The sequence below is a fragment of the Alligator sinensis genome, unplaced genomic scaffold (genome assembly GCF_000455745.1).
Source record: "Alligator sinensis unplaced genomic scaffold, ASM45574v1 scaffold1035_1, whole genome shotgun sequence".
Classification (NCBI taxonomy): Eukaryota; Metazoa; Chordata; order Crocodylia; family Alligatoridae; genus Alligator; species Alligator sinensis.
The window spans coordinates 982,399-1,004,632 of record NW_005842555.1 but is presented as its reverse complement, the minus strand read 5'-3'; the positions used below and the strand labels follow the sequence as shown (position 1 = coordinate 1,004,632).

At 54.8% G+C, this 22,234-nt stretch overlaps 2 protein-coding genes across 2 annotated transcripts in view; both read left to right on the top strand.

Moving 5' to 3' along the window:
• Positions 1-3,365: 3,365 nt before the first annotated feature.
• LOC102368463 (ovomucoid-like) lies at positions 3,366-11,055 on the top strand. Its single transcript, XM_025213873.1, has 10 exons — positions 3,366-3,420; positions 4,307-4,326; positions 6,136-6,272; positions 6,853-6,901; positions 7,862-7,998; positions 8,591-8,639; positions 8,987-9,120; positions 9,563-9,623; positions 10,459-10,568; positions 11,010-11,055. The coding sequence occupies exons 1-10, from the start codon at positions 3,366-3,368 to the stop codon at positions 11,053-11,055; spliced, it is 798 nt and encodes a 265-aa protein (XP_025069658.1).
• A 10,158-nt stretch (positions 11,056-21,213) lies between these two features.
• LOC106722687 (ovomucoid-like) overlaps positions 21,214-22,234 on the top strand; it is a 4,804-nt gene continuing 3,783 nt past the window's right edge. Inside the window, exons 1-2 of the mRNA XM_025213880.1 lie at positions 21,214-21,268; positions 21,823-21,845. Of these exons, the coding sequence (XP_025069665.1) occupies positions 21,214-21,268; positions 21,823-21,845 (78 nt within the window). The remainder of the gene's footprint in view (positions 21,269-21,822; positions 21,846-22,234) is intronic.

The window sequence follows — 22,234 nt, the reverse complement described above, 5'->3', positions numbered from 1 at the left end:
CCATTGTCCCTCCAGGATCGCGCCAATTCATCAGCTTGCCAGCTACAAGCACTGCGATGCTGCCAGGAATTGTTTTCTTCCATTTAAAACCCCCAGGGCCAAACTTTGTGGTGAGGTGCCAATCGACGCCTCCCCGCTGACTTTCAGGGCAGTGTCACTTCTTTACACCAGCGATCGACTTAGCCCAGCCTCTCGTGATGCATGAGAAGAGCTTGAACCCGATGACTGCGCTAGGTTTTTCTCCCTTCTTGTCATAGGGGAAATAGCTATGGAGGTCAGATGCTTTTCACCTCTGGGGCTAGACCCTCCCTGATAGTTCGAGTCAAATAATAGTCACTTTTTGCCACCAGCACATGCTCTGGGTGGTCCATCTCTTCCTCGCTTGTCCTGCAGGAAAGCAGCGGGACCCCTACCACAACCATTATGGAGAATGCTGAATCCTTACTGGCATGGACCCACACCAGAAAGACCCCCATTTGGTCCTTCCTGCCACGGGCAGATCCCATAGAAACCCTTGCTCATCCTGGGCCCTGAGGGCTGTCGATCTCTCTGTATTCCCTGGGACGATCAAGCAAAAGCATTTCTTTCTCTTGTCTTCACATCATGTCTTGTGAACCCTTTTGCCTAGTCTGCGCGGCGATGGCGCCGACACTGCCAGTGCGTTGTTGCGGGATGCCCCGTGCTCTCGAGGAGGGACCTTCGAGATAGGAAGCGTCTTGCTGTCCTGCGGGTCAGCTGCATGTAGACTCATAAAAGACTTTGCTTGGAGGCAGGGATTAAATGCAGTGTGGAAAGGGCAGGGGCTGCTCTTGGGAGCTTTTAGGGACTTCTCAGCATCCCCCCAGGTTTCCAAAAGGGAAATCCCAGGGGCTGCGCTGGCTCTGGCGGGTCCACTCCTGCAGCAGCCGTGCTGGATGCTTGTCTCCATGCAGGTGTCCCGGGAAGAAACGGGTTTGTCCTCGGGACTGGCCCTGAACTCCCCGCGGTGCGTGTAATCGTGGCCTCCCCCAGGAGGAGAGCTTTGCACGCTTCGGGTTCGTCCCTCCTGAGCACCAGGACTGGACCCTGGAGCGGCTTTTGGGAACGTCTGACCTCACCAATCCCCCGTTGGAGCGCCCGCTTCCTCACCCCCATCCCCATCACGTGTCTGGAGCACCGAGACACCCCGGCCAGGACGAAAGCCCCATTGCACGGGGCCTTGAGCACACCCACTGCAGCAGTCGGACCGTCCCAAACGGCTTGCAGTCCCGACAGCGAGGATGGGCAGCAGGTGGAAGCAGGTGGACTTTGTTCCCCTCCTCTCTCACAAGGTGGGGAGGAAGGGTGGCCTGCTCCAGAAGGTCTGGTCCGCAGCAAAGAGCTGACCCTCATATGCCTGAAGCCGTGATCCCATGACTGTTCTTCCCCATCCATCCCTTTCTCCAAGCAGGACGGACAGAAATAGTGTGGCAGGCCTGCCCGGCCTCAGACAAAGGGCACTAGCAAAGGAAACCACTTCTCCCTCCGGGCAGGCCTCTCTTGAGACGTGCTATGTAGCCCATCACAGCAAGGGCACCGCAAACAAATCCGGTTCGTCCGTGCCACCCTCAGTCCCCCGTGCACACTGCTTCCAACGTCTGAAACCAGAACCGGAGGAGTGATCGCTCCAGCCCCTGTCTCCGGAGCCCCCAGGACACACCGTCCTTTCTACCAGCAAGCGCCAGGCTGCCTTTTGCATGGCTGGAGCTCTTCCCTCCCTGGTCAAACCCCGCGCCGCAGTTTCTGAGACACGCACACCATTATTCCAGCTAGTTTTGCATGGAGATGAGATTTCTCCCGATAGCCTAGCACGGCATCTCTTCTGTGCTCCAGGCCTCAAAGCATTGTCACGCTCCGGGAACAAGACCGTGACAGCCTCGCACTTGGCTGCCGTGTAATTTCCTAAACGATTTGTAGCTGACAGCTGCCTATTGTGCTTTCCCCGGAGCGGTGCTCTGACACAGACGTTCCCTTCGTTTGTGCAACGCGGTGGCAATTAACTCCCAGCACGTCTCGTTGGAACGTGCTAACGTCATTTGTTTTAATTGTGCTTGGCCTGAACCCACTGTCCCCCTGCCGAGGTTCAGGTGACGGGGTTTGTGGGCTTTGGAAGGAGTTCTCTTGACCCCAAACCCTCTAAGTGGCTTTTCTAGGCTTTAGCTATGTCTTCTCAGCCCATTTCTTTCCTCTGCACCCTCTGAAGCAGTAGTTTTTCTCCGAGGATTAATCCTTCTCCCCGGGGATGATCCTTTGAAAGAGTTGCCTAATCTGGGAGTGTGTCTATCTGTCTAGTCCTGCAAATGCACAGTAGCCCGATATCCAAGGTGAGGTTACAGCTTATGAAACCACCGCAAGAGCAGCCGTGAGCACCAGAGGTCTCGAAGACGGGGACCAGCCTGTCGAAACGAGCTGGCAAAGGAAGGAGGGAGGACCTGGGGCCCGGAAGGAGGGGGATTTGCAGAGGCTGCATAAGGACCGGAGGCATAACGCGCCCTGTGCAACCGTGACCGATTTCGTGGCCGCGGTGACATGTTCCAGGTGGTTCGCAGGGGCAGCCGTGCCATCATGCCAGTATTCCCATTGTTACGATCCCTTCACGGCACTTGATTTCCAAGGTTTCTTGGCAGGACACGTTGACTCGCTTCATTGTGCCTGCCGCTCGAACCGTAAACAGTCTCTCCCCGCTGAGAAAGCACAGGTGATCTTTTTGTAGACGGTGACGGCATTGCCCTGGGCGCCTTCTCTAGGCCTCGCAATCAGCTTGTCCAGAGTCCCTTGCTCCCAGCAGACCCGCACCAAATGGTGCGGCCCTCCCAGTTATGACAAGGACCCACCAAAGCCGGCCGTGCTGCGGCCGGCTGCACTTCGGGTGGTGTCAAAGACATCCTCAGTGTGAGACTGTGGGAAAATGGGACCTTAGGCTGATTTCCAGCAGAACCGTGCCCCCCCCACCCCAACCCCGCTCCCAGCCCTGCCTTCACATCACTTTGTATATGGGGTCAGAGACGAAAGGAGGCTCCATCTGCCCGTCGGACGTCTGACACTGTCTCCTCTTAAAGTCTACCGTTGGGTCTTTCCTTCAGAAATATCATTTGACGCAGCTAAACCCGTCTCAAGCCACTTACCAAATGTCCAGCCAAAATCAATTGCCTGGGAGACAAAGAGCGTTAGCAGAAAGTCAAGGCCTCAATAAATATTACCAGGTTTATTGTACTGGTGACAGATTTGGAGGGCTGTTTCCATACCGACTGGACACCTGCATGCGTGCGTGTCTGTATATATTCATGATCTGCCTCCATAGAGCTCAGCACGGCAGAGTGCGTGCAGGCTACGCAGCCACCTGCACCATGAAGAAAACCCGGGGTTTTGTGCTCGTCTTCCTAGCATTTGGCTGCTTCTCAGGTGAGTGAATCTTGCCCGGATCTGAGTCAGAGTCCTGGTCAGCTTAAAAATATTCAGGCTGAGGAAGAGCCCCCTTGTATGAAGGGCGGTGTTCACCCAGCGGCTGTGCACCGCAAAGACCGACACGCCGAACCGCGGTCCACGCACCTCCTATGCTAGCACCTTGCATTTTGTGACCACGCGTGATTCTGCACCCAGCACTATTTGTGGGCACAACACAGAGCGTGGGTGTCTGGGTACCTAGGAAGAGAGCACAGCCAGATGTGCTGACACCCACTATTGATCCATGCACATCTGGCAGGCCCAGCGTTGAACCTTGCGGAGTGCATGGTAAATTCCCTGCAATATTCTTGCTGGCTGAGATGCAGCTGCCAGGAAAGGGCCGGGCAATGCCAGAGGTCGACAGTCATCTTCAGTATTGAAGCAAAAAGTGCAAAAGTGCTGCTTGTTACAAGTGCACCCTGTTGGATATGCGTGTTGCATGCCACGCTTGCTGCATAGGCTTATTTGTACTACTCATCATTCACCTGTGTAGAGGGGGCACCTTTTCTGCGATAGACTGTAGCTATTTTTTGTGCCATGAAAAGGTATGAAAGCAAAAAGGGAAGGAAAATGAATTGGTTTCTTGATTAATAAATTCCCAGCCCATGAAACAAAGCGGTAAAATAAAAGAGCTCCGTTCCATTATGTTAAATGATAAGAAAACCCTCTCATTTATCAGCATAGGACCACGCTCTAAACAGGGTTTGTTCAGACCAGGATGCTAGTCCCTGACAACCTCTGGATTTGAAATTGCCTGTAATAACTCAGCACTTGAGCGTCTAACTTCTGTGTCTGGCAGTGACGCTGGAGTAGTTCACGTGTCCTATCTGTGATTTTTTTGCAGATGTTGCCTCTGGGGTTGAGGTGAGTAGCTGATCTATATTTCCTTTTACTTCCTCCAGATGTCTAGTCTGGTATAAGTAGTTGCTAACCACATTGCCAAAGGGGTGATAAATGTTGAAACCCTCCCATCTTCTACTTATCATATAGTGTCATTTTCCTCTGAGAATTTCACCAAATATGTCTGTTATTCTACTATTAATTGTGCAGCCGTGCCACATTTCAGTTAAACACCAGGAAGAACCACATTTCATAACTAGCCTCATTGATTGGGGTACAGTTTATTTGATCAGCTCTAAAATTGGTGAGAGTAGTTGAGTGCACTGAGAACCAAACCTGCCCCAGTTACAGACGTGCAAAAGAATAAAAACCTGCACTTCATCCGCACGTCAATACACACCGAGACCCATGTTGTTTGATCCTCACGGTCTGTATGAGATACTGGGACTCCAAGAGGCAAGCTCCATCGCAGAGGCCAGGAAGAAAAATACCAATAACCAATTGTGCCATGAGTGTAAAGACTCCTGTTGGCATCCCTAGGAGATAATTTTGGCAGTGCATGTATAGTTTTAATTCTAGGTTTACACTGATGGTTTGACTTGACCTTCAGGTTGCCACTCATCCCATGCACCGGGGCAGGCTGGGGCGACGGGCTGGGCAGCAGCTCTGCAGAAAAGCACCTGGGGGGACAGGAGATGAGAAGCTGACCAGGAGCCAGCAGTGTGCCCTTGGTGCCAAGAAGGCTAATGGCATCCTGGGCTGCATTGGCAGGAGCGTTGCCAGCAGATGGAGGGCAGTGATCCTTCCCCTATATTCAGCACTGGGGAGGCCACATCTGGAGTCCTGTGTCCAGCTGCGGGCCCCCACGACAGAAAGGATGTGGACACATTGGAGAGAGTCCAGTGGAGAGCAACGACAATGGTTGTGGGGCTGGGGGACAGGACTGGTGAGGAGAGGCCGAGGGAAATGGGCTGATTTAGTCTGCAGAAGAGAAGACCGAGGGGGATTGAATAGCAGCCTTCACCTCCCTGCAGGGCGGGGGCTGCAAAGAGGATGGAGCTGGGCTGGTCTCAGTGGGGGCAGACGACAGGACAAGGAGCAATGGGCTCAAGCTGCAGCAAGGGAGGTTTAGGTTGGATATTAGGAAAACATTTTACATGAGGAGGGTGGTGAAGCACTGAACCAGGCTCCCCAGAGAGGTGGTGCAGACTCCATCCTTGGAGGTTTTGAAGACCCGGGTAGACAAAGCCCTGGCTGGGATGATGTAGTTGGGGCTGGTCCTGCTTGGAGCAGGGGGTTGGACTAGATATGACCTCCTGCGGTCCCTCCCACACTCATTTCTTCTGATTCTGTAAGACGCATGCTCACAGCCACATCATCTGCAATCAGCTCCTAAGCTTGACTCTTGGTAGCAACCCAGCTGAGACCCTGACCCACTACCAAGCCCCCGGATCTGGGGGTGAGCCTCCTCCTCACCCACCTCTTTCTGTGTGGGTGTCTCACGTGGAATTGCAAAGCTCAGTGATTTGTTCTTCTTCCCAGTTGTGCTTTCCTTCCATCCCTGGGAGAGACAAAACCACAGTCAAACTGACTCGGCCCATTCACGGAAGAAGAATTGAGGAGAGTTGAGGGCCACTCTCTAACTAGGATGGAGGCTTGGAAGTGCCGAGCAGGGAGGACACAGGAGGGTTGTCTTTCACATAGCAAGTCGTCCTCACTTCTCCTGTGCTAGGGCATGCACACCCTGGCGCACCGAGCGGGCAGGTCACACTTAGGCTCCTTGTCATATCAAAAGCGCTACTCCACCACTACTCCTTCATGTTGCCTTCGCAGCTCGATTGCAGCGAGTACCCCAAAGACACCACCCCCGAGGGCAAAGAGGTGATGTTCTGCACGAAGATCTACAGCCCGGTGTGCGGCACGGACAACAAAACCTACTCCAACGACTGCATGCTGTGCGCCCACAACCTGTGAGTCCCGGGGGCACAATATTGGCATTGAGAGCGAGGAGAGCTCCAGACAGGCCCCTTCCTCCCGTCCAGCCCTGCTTCATAGCCCCATTTCTGGAGGCCTCTGAACCTCCTGGTGCCCCTCTCCTCCACCCTGATGTCCCTCTCCCGCCTCTTGCTTTTGCTGACTTGGGGGATCCTGGCAGCCTCCCATGCATAAGGTGTGAATGTGGTTCATATCCCCAACACTGACAGCACAACGGGGTGAGTCTCTCACTAATGGGTTCCCTGCATTATGTGGCTACTGCCTTCATGGCTGTGTTGGCCTGGCTATGCACAGGGCAACTCCTCGTGGAGAAGTGGCCGAATAGGTCTTTGCATCACGCGCTTACTCCACCCTTCCCCTTAGCAGAAGCTGAGCCATTAAAGGTACTTTCAATGCTGCAGCATTGCAAGAGCAAGGGGAGGCTTTTGCTGGGGTGGGGGGATGCGATCGTCTCACACCCTCAGGCAACACACGTGTCCCCAGATCTCTACAATTGCCGAAGACTGTAACGTCTCTCTCTCTCTTTCTTTCTGTCTTTCTCTCCATCTCCACCAGAGAGCATGGGACTTACGTTAAAATAAAACACAAAGGAGCATGCAGAAAGGTAATTATCCTGTCTAGAGAGATTTCTTGCAAAATCAGGGCTTGGTGGAAGTCCCTCGGCTGCCATTGTCGGACGCCAGCTGGCTTCAGCTCGGGACAGCCCGGGCGTGATAGAAATGGGTTCGGGGCATGCACAGACCACGCACTGCCCTTCTGTCCGGATGTGAATCGGATGCTAACTGCCCTGTGTGGACATCATCCATAAAATGCGCGAGAAGAAAGCGAGGGAGAGAAGAGGAGTGAGGCACGGGCTACATAGCCGAAGTGTCTCTTGCTGCGCACTTCTGGGAAGGGACCGCTCCGCCGGCCTCTCTGGGCGCTGGCGTTTTGCAGACCCCGTAACTGGATCACAAGCTTGGCAACCTGCTGTGCAGAAGATCCCAACCCCTGCTGCTGCCCACTAACACACGTGCACTTTGATGAGTCCCAGCAGGCAGCCCAAGGGTGTAGGGTGTAGCCCACAGCTTCATGTGCTCATTTACTTGCCCAACGCCATCCCAAAGACACAGTTTGGCGTGTCAGGAAGCTAGCCCACCCCAGTATTACGTCTTCAAACAGTAACATGAGGGGATTCGGCTACTCCACTTCCATACAGTCAGAACGACAGCGTTTCATTCATTTAAACCCCGTGTGATCTGCAGAGCAACAACTACACACCGCGCTGGAGAAATGCCGAGGGGAGGCAGATTTGCAGCTGGTGTCTGTGGCTTGCGCTGCCACCCATGCTGCAATGAGGACTGGCGCCCTCTGAACATCTGGTGCAAGGGTCTCTTATACTGCACCTCTGGAACGTGGTCTGCTAGCCTATTTCCATGCACTGAAATATATGGGTTAGCCCCTTAATTGTCCAGAGCTTACAGAAGAAATGAAAGCTCATTATTTTTTGTTCAGATCCCAAATGTAATACTTGATTCGATGCAAAGGCTGCGGTTCCCTCCTTCATGTTGCTGTTCCTTTGCAGCTCGATTGCAGCACGTACCCCAAAGGCACCACCCCCGAGGGCAAAGAGGTGATAGCCTGCCTGAAGATCTACAGCCCGGTGTGCGGCACGGACAACAAAACCTACTCCAACGACTGCATGCTGTGCGCCCACAACCTGTGAGTCCCGGGGGCACAATATTGGCATTGAGAGCGAGGAGAGCTCCAGACAGGCCCCTTCCTCCCGTCCAGCCCTGCTTCATAGCCCCATTTCTGGAGGCCTCTGAACCTCCTGGTGCCCCTCTCCTCCACCCTGATGTCCCTCTCCCGCCTCTTGCTTTTGCTGACTTGGGGGATCCTGGCAGCCTCCCATGCATAAGGTGTGAATGTGGTTCATATCCCCAACACTGACAGCATAACAGGGTGAGTCTCTCGCTAATGGGTTCCCTGCATTATGTGGCTACTGCCTTCATGGCTGTGTTGGCCTGGCTATGCACAGGGCAACTCCTCGTGGAGAAGTGGCACATGGTGGCAGAAAAATGCTTCTCCTTGTGCGTTGACTCCACCCTCCAGTCCAGTCTCCCCGCAGCAGAAGCTGAGCCAGGCAAATATTTTCAATGCTGCTGCATTGCAAGAGCAAGGGGAGGCTTTTGCTGGGGTGGGGGGATGCGATCGTCTCGCACCCTCGTGCCGGCATATCTCTACAAGACTGGGTTCTGTAACATCCATCTCTCCCTCCCGCCCCTTCTGCCTTTCTCTCTACCTCCACCAGAGAGCACGGCACTAACATTGGCATCCGACACAAAGGAGAATGCGGAAAGGTAATTATCCTGTCTAGAGACATCGCTTGCAAAATCAGGGCTTGGTGGAAATCCCTCAGCTGCTATTGTCAGATGACAGCTGGCTTCAGCTCGGAGCAGCCCGGGCGTGATAGAAATGGGTTCGGGGCATGCACAGACCACCCGCTGCCCACGGTGCAGCGCATCCCTCCTCTTCCAGCAGAGAGAACCAGATGACGCTGCTGCAGACATGAGTGGCTCTGTCTGCAAAGGAAGAATAGGTTTAAATATTGCGCCCTATGCCCTCCAGGGCTTGAGCCGGGGTGGGTTTGAGCTGGGGCACTGCTGCGTCTCATGAAGGCGGCTATTGCTCCATTTTACTCTTCCAGCTTGTCTGCAGTAAATACACAAAAGTATCCATGCGCGGTGTCCAAAGCTTGGCCTGCACACCGAACTACAAACCGGTCTGTGGCTCCAACAACGTCACGTATGCCAGCGAATGCATGCTGTGCGCCTACAACGTGTAAGTACCGAACTTAGAAGTTTCTTCCCGAGCCATTAGCAATCGCCAGCGTTCCCAGTAACAGCTTTTAGCAATAGTTGCACGTCTCCCTTGACCTTTCCTTGGACGTTTCAGGTCCTGAGCCCTTTCTTTGCCCCTCGACACTACCCCGTGTTTCTTCTCATGGCTCTTGCTCGTGCTCAGAGCCAGAGGTGGGCGCAGCAGCGGGTGACTGGAGACTAAGCAAAGAAAAGATCGGGCCCGAGTGCTATCCCACACGATCCACTGTAGGAAGACAGCATGGCCACCAGCTAGCAGGGTTGTACTAGTCACTGAGGTTGACGCTGCCTGGCTGGAGAAAACAAACCGTTGCGGGCACACGTCTCCCACGTCTCATTTGTTAGACATCAGTTCAGTTCATGCTCTCGGCTGGGCCTCCTGACTCCAGTTTTGCCTTTTCCAGGGAACATGGAGCCAACATCACCCTGCAGCACCAGGGGCCGTGCAAGAAGAAACCAGAACTGGTGCGTGTGGAGGGATGCTTGGTCCTCATCCCACTGATGGCTGCGGGAAGAGTCCCGGGGACTCGACAGGCTAGAACTTTTCAGCTTAGAAAAAGACAGCCGAGGGGGCATATGATAGAGGGCAATAAAATAATGACGTGGAAAAAAGGAAATTGGGACCTACCGGGTGCATGTGCATGAGACGCATACTGTGCAATAGCTGAATAATGCTGTGCAGTAGCGTGCTGGGCAAAACCCGTGCTCACGTGTTATGGCGCAGTAGTATTAGGGTACTGTGCGGTTAGCGTCTGTAAAAACCCATGCTCCGGTGCTGCTGCTGCATAGTAGCTCTAGTTACTGCGCATTCATTTAGTACTTCGTTATACACATGCTAAACTTAATGCGCAGTAACTACGGTGCATGAATGAAAGTGCAGACGTGCCCGCTATGTATTATCCCTCAGATCCCGAGAGCAAGGGGATCTGCAAGGAAAGTATTAGGAAGCAGGTTTACAGCTAACACAAGGAAGCAAGACTGCCGTAGATATCAGCACGTTCACCTTGGAGCCGGGAATTTCCCAGGGCAACCAGAGACATGCCAGCGGCCCCGTGTGCGGGGGAAAGACCACCTTCCCCCGGCTCCTCGCACACGCTGCGCTTGGCTTGCATTGCGCAGGGCTCCCGGGTGGGGACGGCGCCTGCACGCTTAGCTGAACTCCCCTGGGACGAAGCTTGGCAGATATTCATTCTTGGCAGCGAAGTAGATGATCGTCCTTGCTCCTGCGCTTGTGGCAAAGGGTCTGGCCCCATTTGCCATTTGCCCCTTTTACAATGGGACCTCGCAATTCATTTTGCAGGTTGACTGCCGTGACTCTGCGGGACCGGTCTGCACCATGGAGTACATGCCCATCTGCGGCTCTGATGGCAAGACATACGGCAACAAGTGCACCTTTTGTAACGCAGTCGCGTACGTACGGGACTACATCGCGTCTCCCCTGCTTGCCACGGGACGAGTGCCTGTCCTCGTCACCGCCCACGTACCTTCCTCTGCTGTCCTGGGGACGGCGAGCAGCACAGGACGCCCCGAGCAATGCCGGGAATTGTGCGCTTTTCTTTTAATTGAAACCTATAAAGGGCCGAGTAGATGCAGACCGAGGAACGGACTGTTCCCCACCTACACCACGGAGAATTTAGCACAGGGTCTTCTGACAGCATGAAAGACTTCATATTTCTCCGGGACAGCTTGATCTTGCAGAAGGAGTTTCCTCTTTGTCCCATGTTAATAATGAAGGGCCACAGCAAGGCCCCAGGGCTCCAGGGCCAGGGCCCAGCAGATCCCCTGTGCCAACCCCGTGCGGTGTCCCCCACGCTCGGTCTCTAACCTGTTTCTTCCTCCCTTTTCCCGCAGGCAAAGCAAGAAGACTCTCACCTTCGTCCGCTATGGAGTATGTTGAACCTTTCCCGCCGCGGTGTCCTGAAAGAGCCCCCCAGGACTTCCCACGCGCTGGCAGCGGTTGCCCAGAGGCCTGGCGCTAGCTCACGTGCGCTCGCCCCGAGCACTTCGCTTCCTGCATCAATAAACAGCTCAGCAGCATCGCTCGGCCTCGTGTCCACGCCGTGCCCTCTGCGGCTGTCCTTGCCTTGGGCCAGGGGTGATGCCAGCGCCTGCGTTTCGTGTCCGTTCGCGGCGGGGGGAAGCCCCGAGCTCCTGGGACGGTCACGGGGTTGGGGGCAAAAGGAAAGCACAGAGGCAGAGAATAGGTGGTCTCCGGGTTTGGCAGGGAGGACTCCTGCGGCGCGCTGCCCGGACCAGGAGGAGGGGGCACGCTCCCCCCCGGCGCCCCGCGGGCTGAGCTGGTCGGTAGGAGCTGGGAGCCGGCCGCTCTGCAGGGACCTTTGGCTCCATCCCAGGGGGACGTTTGCCCTCCTGAGAGTTCGCCCACGGTGCAGGTTGGAGGTGGGTCTGGGGTGTTGCTCGGCATTTCCCTGCAGGTCTTTTCTCTTAGCAGCCTGCAGCGGCTCACAGGGAGTCGTTCTTCGCCCTCCGTCCTTGTTTCCACTTAACCGCCCCCGAATAAACGAAAGCAGCACGCTCGTGCACGGCCCTGGCACTTTGGGGATGATGCCAGATGCATCTCTCCCCCTCTGCACACCCATCCATCCGCCTCTGGCGGCCCTGCTCCCTGCCTGGCGCGGTGGGCTACTGCCAGGGACGATGGAGTTGGGCTTGGTCCTGCTTGGTCCTCCTGAGGTCCCTGCCAGCCCTCGGTTTTGATGGTTTCACTTCTGGATAGGGCTACGAGCTCCGTTAGCGAGGGGATCCGTGCTCAGCCAGGGCCTGCTTGGCATTTGCCTCTCCCGGGTGTTGGGACACGCAGGGTTTTTTCTCACGGCAAACAAAGAAGATGCGCGATGCTGCATCCAAAAATGTGCGGTCTGCCCCATGCACTCCTCCCGTCTCTGAAAAACAAGCCCAGGTGAATCATTGCTCTAGACGCTGACTGCGGAGGAGTTGCTTTGATGGTAAAGGGATAACTCTTCCCTTTCTATCCACCCCCTTTCGAGCACACCCCTCAACAGGGTCGGTGACTCTCAGCCAGGGCGCCGGAGTGCAAACACCACAACACAACGTGATTCACAACACGAGCCCAGCGATTTCAAACAGCGATCCACGTGGTCACAAACCATCCGACCTGAGCGCTTTGCAACAGCAGAATTGCTCTGGTATTTTCCGTCATCACGAAACAAGCCAAAGCGAAGAGCTGGCGTTCTCCAAAGGGGTCTGGGGTCTACCAGGGTCGAGAAGCACTGATATAGGATATCCTATAGCTTTATTAACAAGCCACAAGGGGCCACTCACATGTTTAAGGACCGAGGGATTTCTTTGAGCCCACAGCTCGTCTCTGCCCCACTTGCCTTTACAGAGAGCGACCTAATTACTTGGGCTGGGTGTGCAGACCTGCTCGCCTCGCATGGGGAGGCGCGTGCCAGGCCTGAAAGGCATCGCAGCGATCAAAGAACAGGACGGTGAAAACCCCACGCTGGAGGGAGCTTTACAAGAGGGTTTGCACCTGACAGCCCCTCCTGTGCTGCGTCCCCAGAGCGCAGGTCTCACGCCCGCTTCCGCACTGCGTCTTGGCCCTCGCGGCAGTCGGTGTTCGGCGGCTCTCGGCAGAAGGCGCTCGCTTGGCCCGCACGTGATCCCTCCCTGCGGAAAAGGCTTCACGTGGCGTTTTCTGTGAACACTGTCAGGATTTCACTCGATCCCAACTCCCCTCACCGGCTTTGATGGCCGGTGCTGTACCTAGACCCCTGGCAGCCCCAGGTGAACTTTTAGTATCGGCCCCCCTTCGCCAGAGATAATGATAATAATAATTGGACAACAGGAAAAAAGGGCCCCCTTTCTGTTCATGCCCTGGGCAGCTGCGCGGTTCACCCACGCATGTGTCCGGCTCTGTTTATCGATGATAGCCCCAGCCCGGGTTGCCCTGGGTCCCTCCATGCGGCAGAGCTGCACAAAAGGACTCTCCCCTGGCAGTTTGGACAGCATCGCCCCAGCCAGCCTTCAGTGGCAACTTGTCCGTTCCCGCGCTGTCAAGGACGAGCAGGGACCCTCGAGTGTTGCAGAGCTGAGATGGCAGAGAAGGTGTGAAAGCACACTGGAAACCCCCGTGCCAACCCTAACCCTAACCCTAACCCATCCCCCTGCCTGCAGCATACCACTGCGTGTGCATCTTGCCGTAGGTTGTGATCGTCAGCTTGCAAGTCCCACCAAGGGGATCCGGCCCCTGCCGGCTGCACGCACCGGACGCTGCTCTTCTATCGGGAACATTTCTGCTGTGGCTACGTTGCACCGGCACACACCGCACCCCAGGGCGCACGGCCCACGGGGGCTCAGATGGCACGACACGTGCCAACACGCGTGCCAGTACCAGTGGTGTATGCGCAGGGATAAATCACCTCTTCATTTTGATTAAGGTGAATGCTCTGCTTCTCTGGCACAGATGTGGTTACGTTCCTTTACTTTGCATTTGCCTGCTCCCTGCCTCGCTGTGCCTTGAAGCTCAGTGGATTTCCAGCTTTGCTTTCCCATGAGCATCCAAGTGCTGGGGAGTTTTGGCAGGAGAAGCCAGCACACCAGGACACGTTTCCACTGAGCTATGAAAGCAGAGGTCACATTTTCAGGGGTCGCAGCTGGTTTCCCCCCACACCCTGCAGTAGCATCGGGCTGTTTCACCAACGCAGGATTCGGCCCCGAGCCTCCCTGCAGCCAGACAAATATTTCTTAAAAACAGCTGGAATCTGCCTTTTGCTGCTCTTTTGATATTTGCACTGAAGGGGAGGTGCTATTGGGAGTCCCTGTGACTCTGGATAGTCTTTGTCTCTGGGGCCAGGAGCTGCCTGGTCTCTCTCAGACCGGTGCTCCCATGCAGGGCGTGTTATCGGACAGCGAGAGCAAGGAGCAATGGTCTGAAGCTGCAGCAAGGGACTTTAGGGGCTATTAGGAAAAACTTTCTCCCTAGGAGGGTGGTGCAGCACTGGAGCAGGTGGCCCAGAGAGGTGGTGGACTCTCCATCCTTGGAGATGTTTAAGACCTGGCTGGACAAAGCCTTGTCTGGGATGATGCAGTTGGGGCTGGTCCTGCTCGGACTAGATGTGACCTCCTGCGGTCCCTTCCCACCCTCAGTTTCTATGAATCTCTGACTCTTTCCTTTGACTCCTACCTTCCTGGATCAGTGGTTGGGATCTCATCTTGCAAGACCTTGAAGAACGCTGAATCCTTGCCGGCGCCCATGGTACAGCGCTGCCATCGGCTCCTCTTGCTCCCTGGGGCCTCCTGATCTCTGAGGATGCTCCTGGTCAATGAAACGCCGTTGGCAGCCATTCTCTGCCTGATTTCAAAGCAGTGTGCCCTGTGACATCTCCCTTGTGCTGCAAAGGCACCGTGGATTTCCAGCTTTGCTTCCCCACGAGCAGCGCTTCAAGGGAGGAAGCACCTTGCCCCTGTGACGGGTCGGACGCACAGAGCACATGATCTCCTGCGTCTACAGGGGAATCAAACTCTTCCTGCAAAGGAACTATCCTGAGACATCTCCGTAGCATCCCTCTTTCTGCAAGAGAGAAAGCAAGGGGATGGGAGGGTGCCCAGGCAGCGCTGCCAGTGCAGGCTGGCATACCCCTCCAGCTGTGCCAGGCAGAGGCAGTTTGGGCTGGGCCGGGCCACTCACATCCCTCTGGGCACATAGTTGCTTTCTGTCCACCTTTGCACCCCTTAATGTTCACCTCTCGTGAGAACCAGGGCAGGAGGCTGACGGTCACTCCCAGGCCCGGAGCCTGCTTCCACCAGTCCCGCCCAGGGGCATGTCTCAGGTGACCATTTCTGCCCCCCGAAACCCCAGCTGCACTGCAGTTCCTATAGCAGCTTGCAAGGGTGGGCTCCCTGCCCCTGCCTGCGTGTGTGCAGCTCTGTCCGTGGGGTATTTAAGGGAGGCGAATGGGGCAGAGTCAGCCCCTCTGGGTCAGCAGCTGTTCTGCGCTCCTCACTCGCTGCCGCAGGGTGCAGGGGACTCTGGACATCCTGATGGATGCAGGGAAAGGCTCAGGGTCCTGCGGTTACTTCGCTGCTCCTCGCAGGCACTGAAGTGCAAGCAGTGCAGCGTGCTATCGGCACGGCTCCAGTGCCAGACAGCTCGTCGGAAGCAGCAGGAGAAAGTGCGGGGTTGTTTAAGGGGATCTGCAGGAGAAGAGAAAAATGGGGCCAAATTCTGCTGTTTGATCCTGCAGCCAGTGGAGTTACCCAGGCAGCACCTGGCTGGGGGAGTTTCCCAGCCCTCTACCTCGGGGAGACCCCTGCTTGGGTTGCAAATGACTCCAGTAGACAAGGCTCTTTGGGTAAATCTGATATCTTTTATTAGAGCAGCTCAGATAGTTGGAACAATTCTTCTTTGCAATGACTCCAGCGCTATTTCACTAGCAAATATGCTCCAGCAATAATCATTTTAAAAAATGCCCCCCTCCTCTGTACTGAAATAGCTCCAGGGCCAATTCATGCGGGAGCGTGCTCTCTGTCCCCGGGGGCATTTTGTGCCAGGCTTATCACTCGGGTGTCTCTGCACCAGGGGCACGGCAGCCAGACTCTCAAGTGATGCTAAGTGGGTGATTTGTAGCACCCGAGGGCATTGAGCCAATTTGTGCCAGCTGGGGATCTGGCCCCTGGCTCCCATGCAATCCTCTCACGAATCCCAGACACCAGTGTAGGTGATTTCATCTCTGGCTACAGTGTGTTGCTAAACTGGGAAGAGGAAGAGAAACCCAAAGGCAGCGGAGTGCGGCGATTCAACACGCTCTGGAATCGCAGAACAAACTCCCACAGGAACTGGAGCTTCTGGCTCAACACCTGATTCATTAAAACTTTGCAGCACAGTGCAACTCTTGTTGGGCAAACACTAGGAGCCGATACAACAGGAAGGAAATGCTCCTCCTTGCACTGAGCGGCATGGAGCACATTTTACTGTTTGCTGCACATGTGTTCTCTTGTTGTCCAGGGGCGCTTGTACACGTGGCGCTTGGACCGGGGCGCTTGTACACGTGGCGCTTGGACCGGGGCGCTTGTACACGTGGCGCTTGTACACATGACGATGAAAGTACAGTATGGGAATCCTGCAGGTGGGGGAGGCACTGCAATACAATCATTTCAGACCCTTTATTTCCAACTCACCCCCTCAAGCCAAAAAGACCCCTCAAAAGCAGACGATTTCTGTCAGGAGCGGTGAGGCTTTCTCAGACCGACGTTTTGAACCAGGAATGAATGTTTGCCAGAAGCGAAGGAAAGGGCGGCCTGTTTTCTTATGGGATGAAGGCACCTTTCTTTTTTACCTCCCAAGAACTCACAGCGATGGACTGGGCTGCTGTGAACCTCCCGAATGTCTATTCTGAGCCCAGCTTCGAGCCTGTCAGTCCCCAGTGATATTTTATGTAGAAGTCTACATGCATGTGACTGGAGAGGGTTAAAAGGGACAATGCTACCAAACTGCGACCTTCTGGCCGTCTGCAACCGGGGCTACTTCCCATCTCCAGTGGACGGGCGCGCTACCAAACTGCGCCCTTCTGGCCGTCTGCAACCGGGGCTACTTCCCATCTCCAGTGGACGGGCGCAGCTCTCCCTCGCTCGCTGCGTCTGGCCGTAGCTACTGAACCCCGCTGATGAAACTGTAAGGGGATCTGCAGGAGAAGAGAAAAATGGGGCCAAATTCTGCTGTTTGATCCTGCAGCCAGTGGAGTTACCCAGGCAGCACCTGGCTGGGGGAGTTTCCCAGCCCTCTACCTCGGGGAGACCCCTGCTTGGGTTGCAAATGACTCCAGTAGACAAGGCTCTTTGGGTAAATCTGATATCTTTTATTAGAGCAGCTCAGATAGTTGGAACAATTCTTCTTTGCAATGACTCCAGCGCTATTTCACTAGCAAATATGCTCCAGCAATAATCATTTTAAAAAATGCCCCCCTCCTCTGTACTGAAATAGCTCCAGGGCCAATTCATGCGGGAGCGTGCTCTCTGTCCCCGGGGGCATTTTGTGCCAGGCTTATCACTCGGGTGTCTCTGCACCAGGGGCACGGCAGCCAGACTCTCAAGTGATGCTAAGTGGGTGATTTGTAGCACCCGAGGGCATTGAGCCAATTTGTGCCAGCTGGGGATCTGGCCCCTGGCTCCCATGCAATCCTCTCACGAATCCCAGACACCAGTGTAGGTGATTTCATCTCTGGCTACAGTGTGTTGCTAAACTGGGAAGAGGAAGAGAAACCCAAAGGCAGCGGAGTGCGGCGATTCAACACGCTCTGGAATCGCAGAACAAACTCCCACAGGAACTGGAGCTTCTGGCTCAACACCTGATTCATTAAAACTTTGCAGCACAGTGCAACTCTTGTTGGGCAAACACTAGGAGCCGATACAACAGGAAGGAAATGCTCCTCCTTGCACTGAGCGGCATGGAGCACATTTTACTGTTTGCTGCACATGTGTTCTCTTGTTGTCCAGGGGCGCTTGTACACGTGGCGCTTGGACCGGGGCGCTTGTACACGTGGCGCTTGGACCGGGGCGCTTGTACACGTGGCGCTTGGACCAGGGTGCTTGTACACGTGGCGCTTGTACACATGACGATGAAAGTACAGTATGGGAATCCTGCAGGTGGGGGAGGCACTGCAATACAATCATTTCAGACCCTTTATTTCCAACTCACCCCCTCAAGCCAAAAAGACCCCTCAAAAGCAGACGATTTCTGTCAGGAGCGGTGAGGCTTTCTCAGACCGACGTTTTGAACCAGGAATGAATGTTTGCCAGAAGCGAAGGAAAGGGCGGCCTGTTTTCTTATGGGATGAAGGCACCTTTCTTTTTTACCTCCCAAGAACTCACAGCGATGGACTGGGCTGCTGTGAACCTCCCGAATGTCTATTCTGAGCCCAGCTTCGAGCCTGTCAGTCCCCAGTGATATTTTATGTAGAAGTCTACATGCATGTGACTGGAGAGGGTTAAAAGGGACAATGCTACCAAACTGCGACCTTCTGGCCGTCTGCAACCGGGGCTACTTCCCATCTCCAGTGGACGGGCGCAGCTCTCCCTCGCTCGCTGCGTCTGGCCGTAGCTACTGAACCCCGCTGATGAAACTGTTGTGCAGCGATCTTGCCACACTTCGTGTCCCGACGGCTTTAGGGGCTCCCAACAAGACGTATCAGCGTGCAAGGGACCGCTGTGCCCCCTGTTACAGCTTCAAAGCGGGATGCCCTGAATAGCACTCATCAAAAAACACAGGCATTTTTCAGTGCAGAAAAGGGACCATCTTTCACAGACGTGTTTCTTATTCCTGGCCAGCTCTGACAGTGAGCTACAGACCTGAGATTTAGCAACCGCCTCCCGCTGAGAGCAGCATGCGGAGCCCGCAGGGGAGTCGGCGCGGCAGTGGCCTTTCCTGTCGGTCCAGAAGAACAGCCCTGGTGCCCAGCCGGCCCTCCGCAACACCGCAGGGAGCCACGTGTATGTGGAGCTCTCCGGGGCCTGTTTTCTCTCTCTCGTGAAAAGCAAAGAGGAGTGCAAAGGAGGAACATATGGGCAGAGAAATGGCTCCATACAGTGAGGCCACAGCCATTTCATCTCGTGCATTTTGCAGCTTGCTTGTACCCACACAACACAGACCCTTGCGTGTTCGATGGTGAGCTCCCGTCATGCCAAGAAGCGTTATTCCAGTTGGCAGCGCAGATGGTGCCACTTGCTGGCATAAACAAGATCTCAAGGCTAATCTCCTAAGTACCTACACCTCCCTTCTTATGGTAAAGCTGCTAATAGCCTTTGCTGCATGCGCTTTCCTCCAAGAAGGAGAGCAGCAAGCTCATTTCACGGAGAATCCCAGCGCCTCCTCCTCCTCCTAAGACCTGAGCGCACCCTTCAAAGCCCGGCCAGGCAAAAATCATCACGGCCCAGGCAGAAATGCTCCCAGGAAGAAGCCAGGCGACGAACTCCAGGATGCAAAGCACAGAGGAGGGAGATTTCACTGGTGGCAACGAGCCCCGGTGGTGGGCAAAGATGCTGACACAGCTGGGGAGATGGTAGCCAATTGTCCCTGCCAGACGTTTGACCTGCAGGATTTACTTGCTCCTGCTGGCAGCAAAGCCAGAGGTTCCTGGCTAAAGGGTCTTGCCCTCTGCTCTGGGTCAGACCGATCGCCCTGCTTGGGGGCAGGAAGGGATTTTACCCCGGGGTCAGATCTGTATGTGCAGAGGGGTTTTGCCTTCCTTTGTAGCTGGGGACATGGCCCTCTTCCGGGGATTTCTTGAGCATATATTAACAACATTTCCTAGAAGCAGGACACGACCTGCTGTGGTTCCCCTGCTTTCCCTGCGGCAGGTCAGGGTGCTAGGTCGGCGCTGTGCCAGACTTGATAGTCAGCTTCTATAGGGTTTAGATGATGGCTGTGTCTGGGACGGTTGGGACAGGGCTGATCCTGCCTGTGGCAGGGGTTGGACCGGCTCTGGGGCTCCCCGCCAGCCCCGCGGCTCGTGCGTCTGTGCGATCGGTTGGGGTCAACTGCAGCTGGCGATGCAGAGAATGTGGTTGTGCAAGTTGGGAAATGAAACCATTTGTCAAGCCAAGCCCTGTAAGCCCCAGGGACTAAGTGCTAATGCTGGGCCTCGTTCATGATTTGGTCAAGACTCCTGTTGCAGCAAATGGGCCGTATCCGCCACGCTGCACCGTGCTGCCAAAACCCAAGGGCCCTTTCAGGCACAGGCACCGTTGACCAACATACCTGCGCCAAGACCCGCCAGCATTTCCTAGGGCACCGGGAAGGATGTTTCAAGACTTGGGAGACCCTTCAACCCACCCCCTGATCGTCCGCAGGTGACCGGCACTTTCCAAGTGAGTAAACATGCTGCCCGGCCCCTCGCAGCCTTGCATACCTCGGTCTCTGCAGGGAGCCTTTCTTTAGGCAACATCTGTATTTGCTTTTCCTGCTTCAGAGCAGGCACATGCCGTTTAATCATGTCTCATTCTCCTGACAAAGCCCTATAAGACTTTAATGAGGCTGTATAGACGTTGACATCGAATCCACCCTGCAGCATGCAGGTTATCAGGTGAACCCTTGCATCATCTGCACTTCCAGATGTACAGCTGACGGCCTAGATTCAGCCACATATAATGGGGCTGATGTTTCCCTCGGGCCTTACCCTGTGTTAGCAACTATGGCAAAGCTTTTAAATCAAAAATGCCTCTGGTGTCGAACCGGCCCAGACGCTCGTGAGACCCCGCTGGCTTGCAAGAGCGAGCTGCATTTCACCCAAGCCCTGTTCAAAGCTAATTTCCATCTGTTGTTCCCATGACATCCTTCCCTGACTCATCTCCGCTGCCAGCGACAAACAGCTCTTTTGTGCCCCGCTGGAACGGTACCCGTGAGCTCCAAAACTCAGATGTTTAATGCTTTGTCACCTCAGCCTGTTGGCAGGAAGAGGTAGCGCGACACGAAAGTACCGGCGAGGACGGGGAAACGTGGTCCCATGACGATCGCAGGGTCCTGACGTGTCTGGAGAACCAGCGGGTCCTGAAAAGGGTCAGCGTAAGCCTGAGGCATCTTTGAAATCCCATGTAGACCTCTCCAAAGATCTGTCCCACCAAAAGCCACGGCGCAAGAGCACGCGGGGAGCTTTGAACACCTTGCAACCTATGCAATGCAGCAGGCTATCTATTGCCTATAGATTTTGAGTGCAATAAAGCTGCCCACATCTCAGGCCCTTCCTTTCCCAGTTTCCCTGCAGATTGTCACTGCTTCTGGCGCTGAGACAATGCCCTCGTTGTCCAGAAACTACAAACCACCTTTGTGCCACAGAACCCCTTTGTTAACGAGCTGGGTGGTGCGCCCGTGTTTGTTCGCTCTCCCGGGCACCCTGCTGACAAGGAAGCAGTCTTTACAGCTCAGCACCAGCACCCATAAAAACTGGCTGGTTTGCAGAGCAAACAATGACTTTAGGAGGATGAATTTGCAATCCAGATTGGAGAAACACGTCTATATAAAGAGCAGCAAGTGAGCTCTGTCATCTGCTCAGACGAGTGGGACCAGATCGCTGCTCCCACCATGATCACGAGCGTTTTTGGGCTGCTTGGGCTGGTGCTCCTCAGCTGTCTTCCAGGTGAGTTGCTTCTGCGGTGGCCTGTCCGGAGAGGTGGCTGGAGGATGTGATGATCCGTGTTACCTGCAAGCATGGCACCAACCTGGAGGAACGGGTTTGGTGCGTGAGTCCTCTCGGGATGAAACTCATGCTTGTGCGGGGAAGAGTTGCAAAGCTGATGCCTCACCCACGTCCTCCCAGGTTTCTGGGATGTAGATGGGACAACGGTGGGGGCAAAGAGCGAGGTTCAGGTTTTGTTTCTTCTTCCGTAGCAATGGAAAACCCTGTTGTTTTTAATGAAAAATGTAAAAATCCCAATCTTTTTATGAAATCTTAAAAAATCCCCCATCGTCCCGACGCGATGTTTACCCTGGGCAGACAGAACGTGAGCGGTGGGGAACAGCGCGGCGCTGAGGGCTGGGACACACGTGACTCTGAACGGCACATGTCGTTTCATCATGTCTCCGTCATGTATGACGATGCCGTGTATCGGGCAGCCGGTGCTTTCAAGTGGCTTCTCATCCGAGATCCTGCCATGGCGTTACTTCTGCTGTTTCTCTTTCTTCCTGCTCTAGATGCTGTCATCGAAGCAAGTCAGGTGAGCGGCAAAGTCTTTGCTGTCAATGCCATTTTCTTGCCATTTCCCAGTTGGTCTAATAACAGGTAATGGTGGATGGGGCATCATTTTGGAGCCAAGAGTTCTAGTTTTTTGCTTGTCTTATAAAAGGTGGGATTTTCACTTTTGATTTGCACGCAGCCTCCCTAGAGGCCTCGGCACGTGCTCCCCCTGCACCTCCTTAACTGTCTGCACGTGCTGCATGTCCCAAATGGGAGGGCTGTAGCATACCCGAGTATTGCAGGCAAAATGCTGCACGGCTGATCCCGTTGGGATGAGGGTAAGCATCACAGCCATGTTTCTGGGATGTTTGCCTCCTCTGCAAACGGGAAATCAGCTTGCCACAGCTATTGGCCACCATTCGCTCTTCC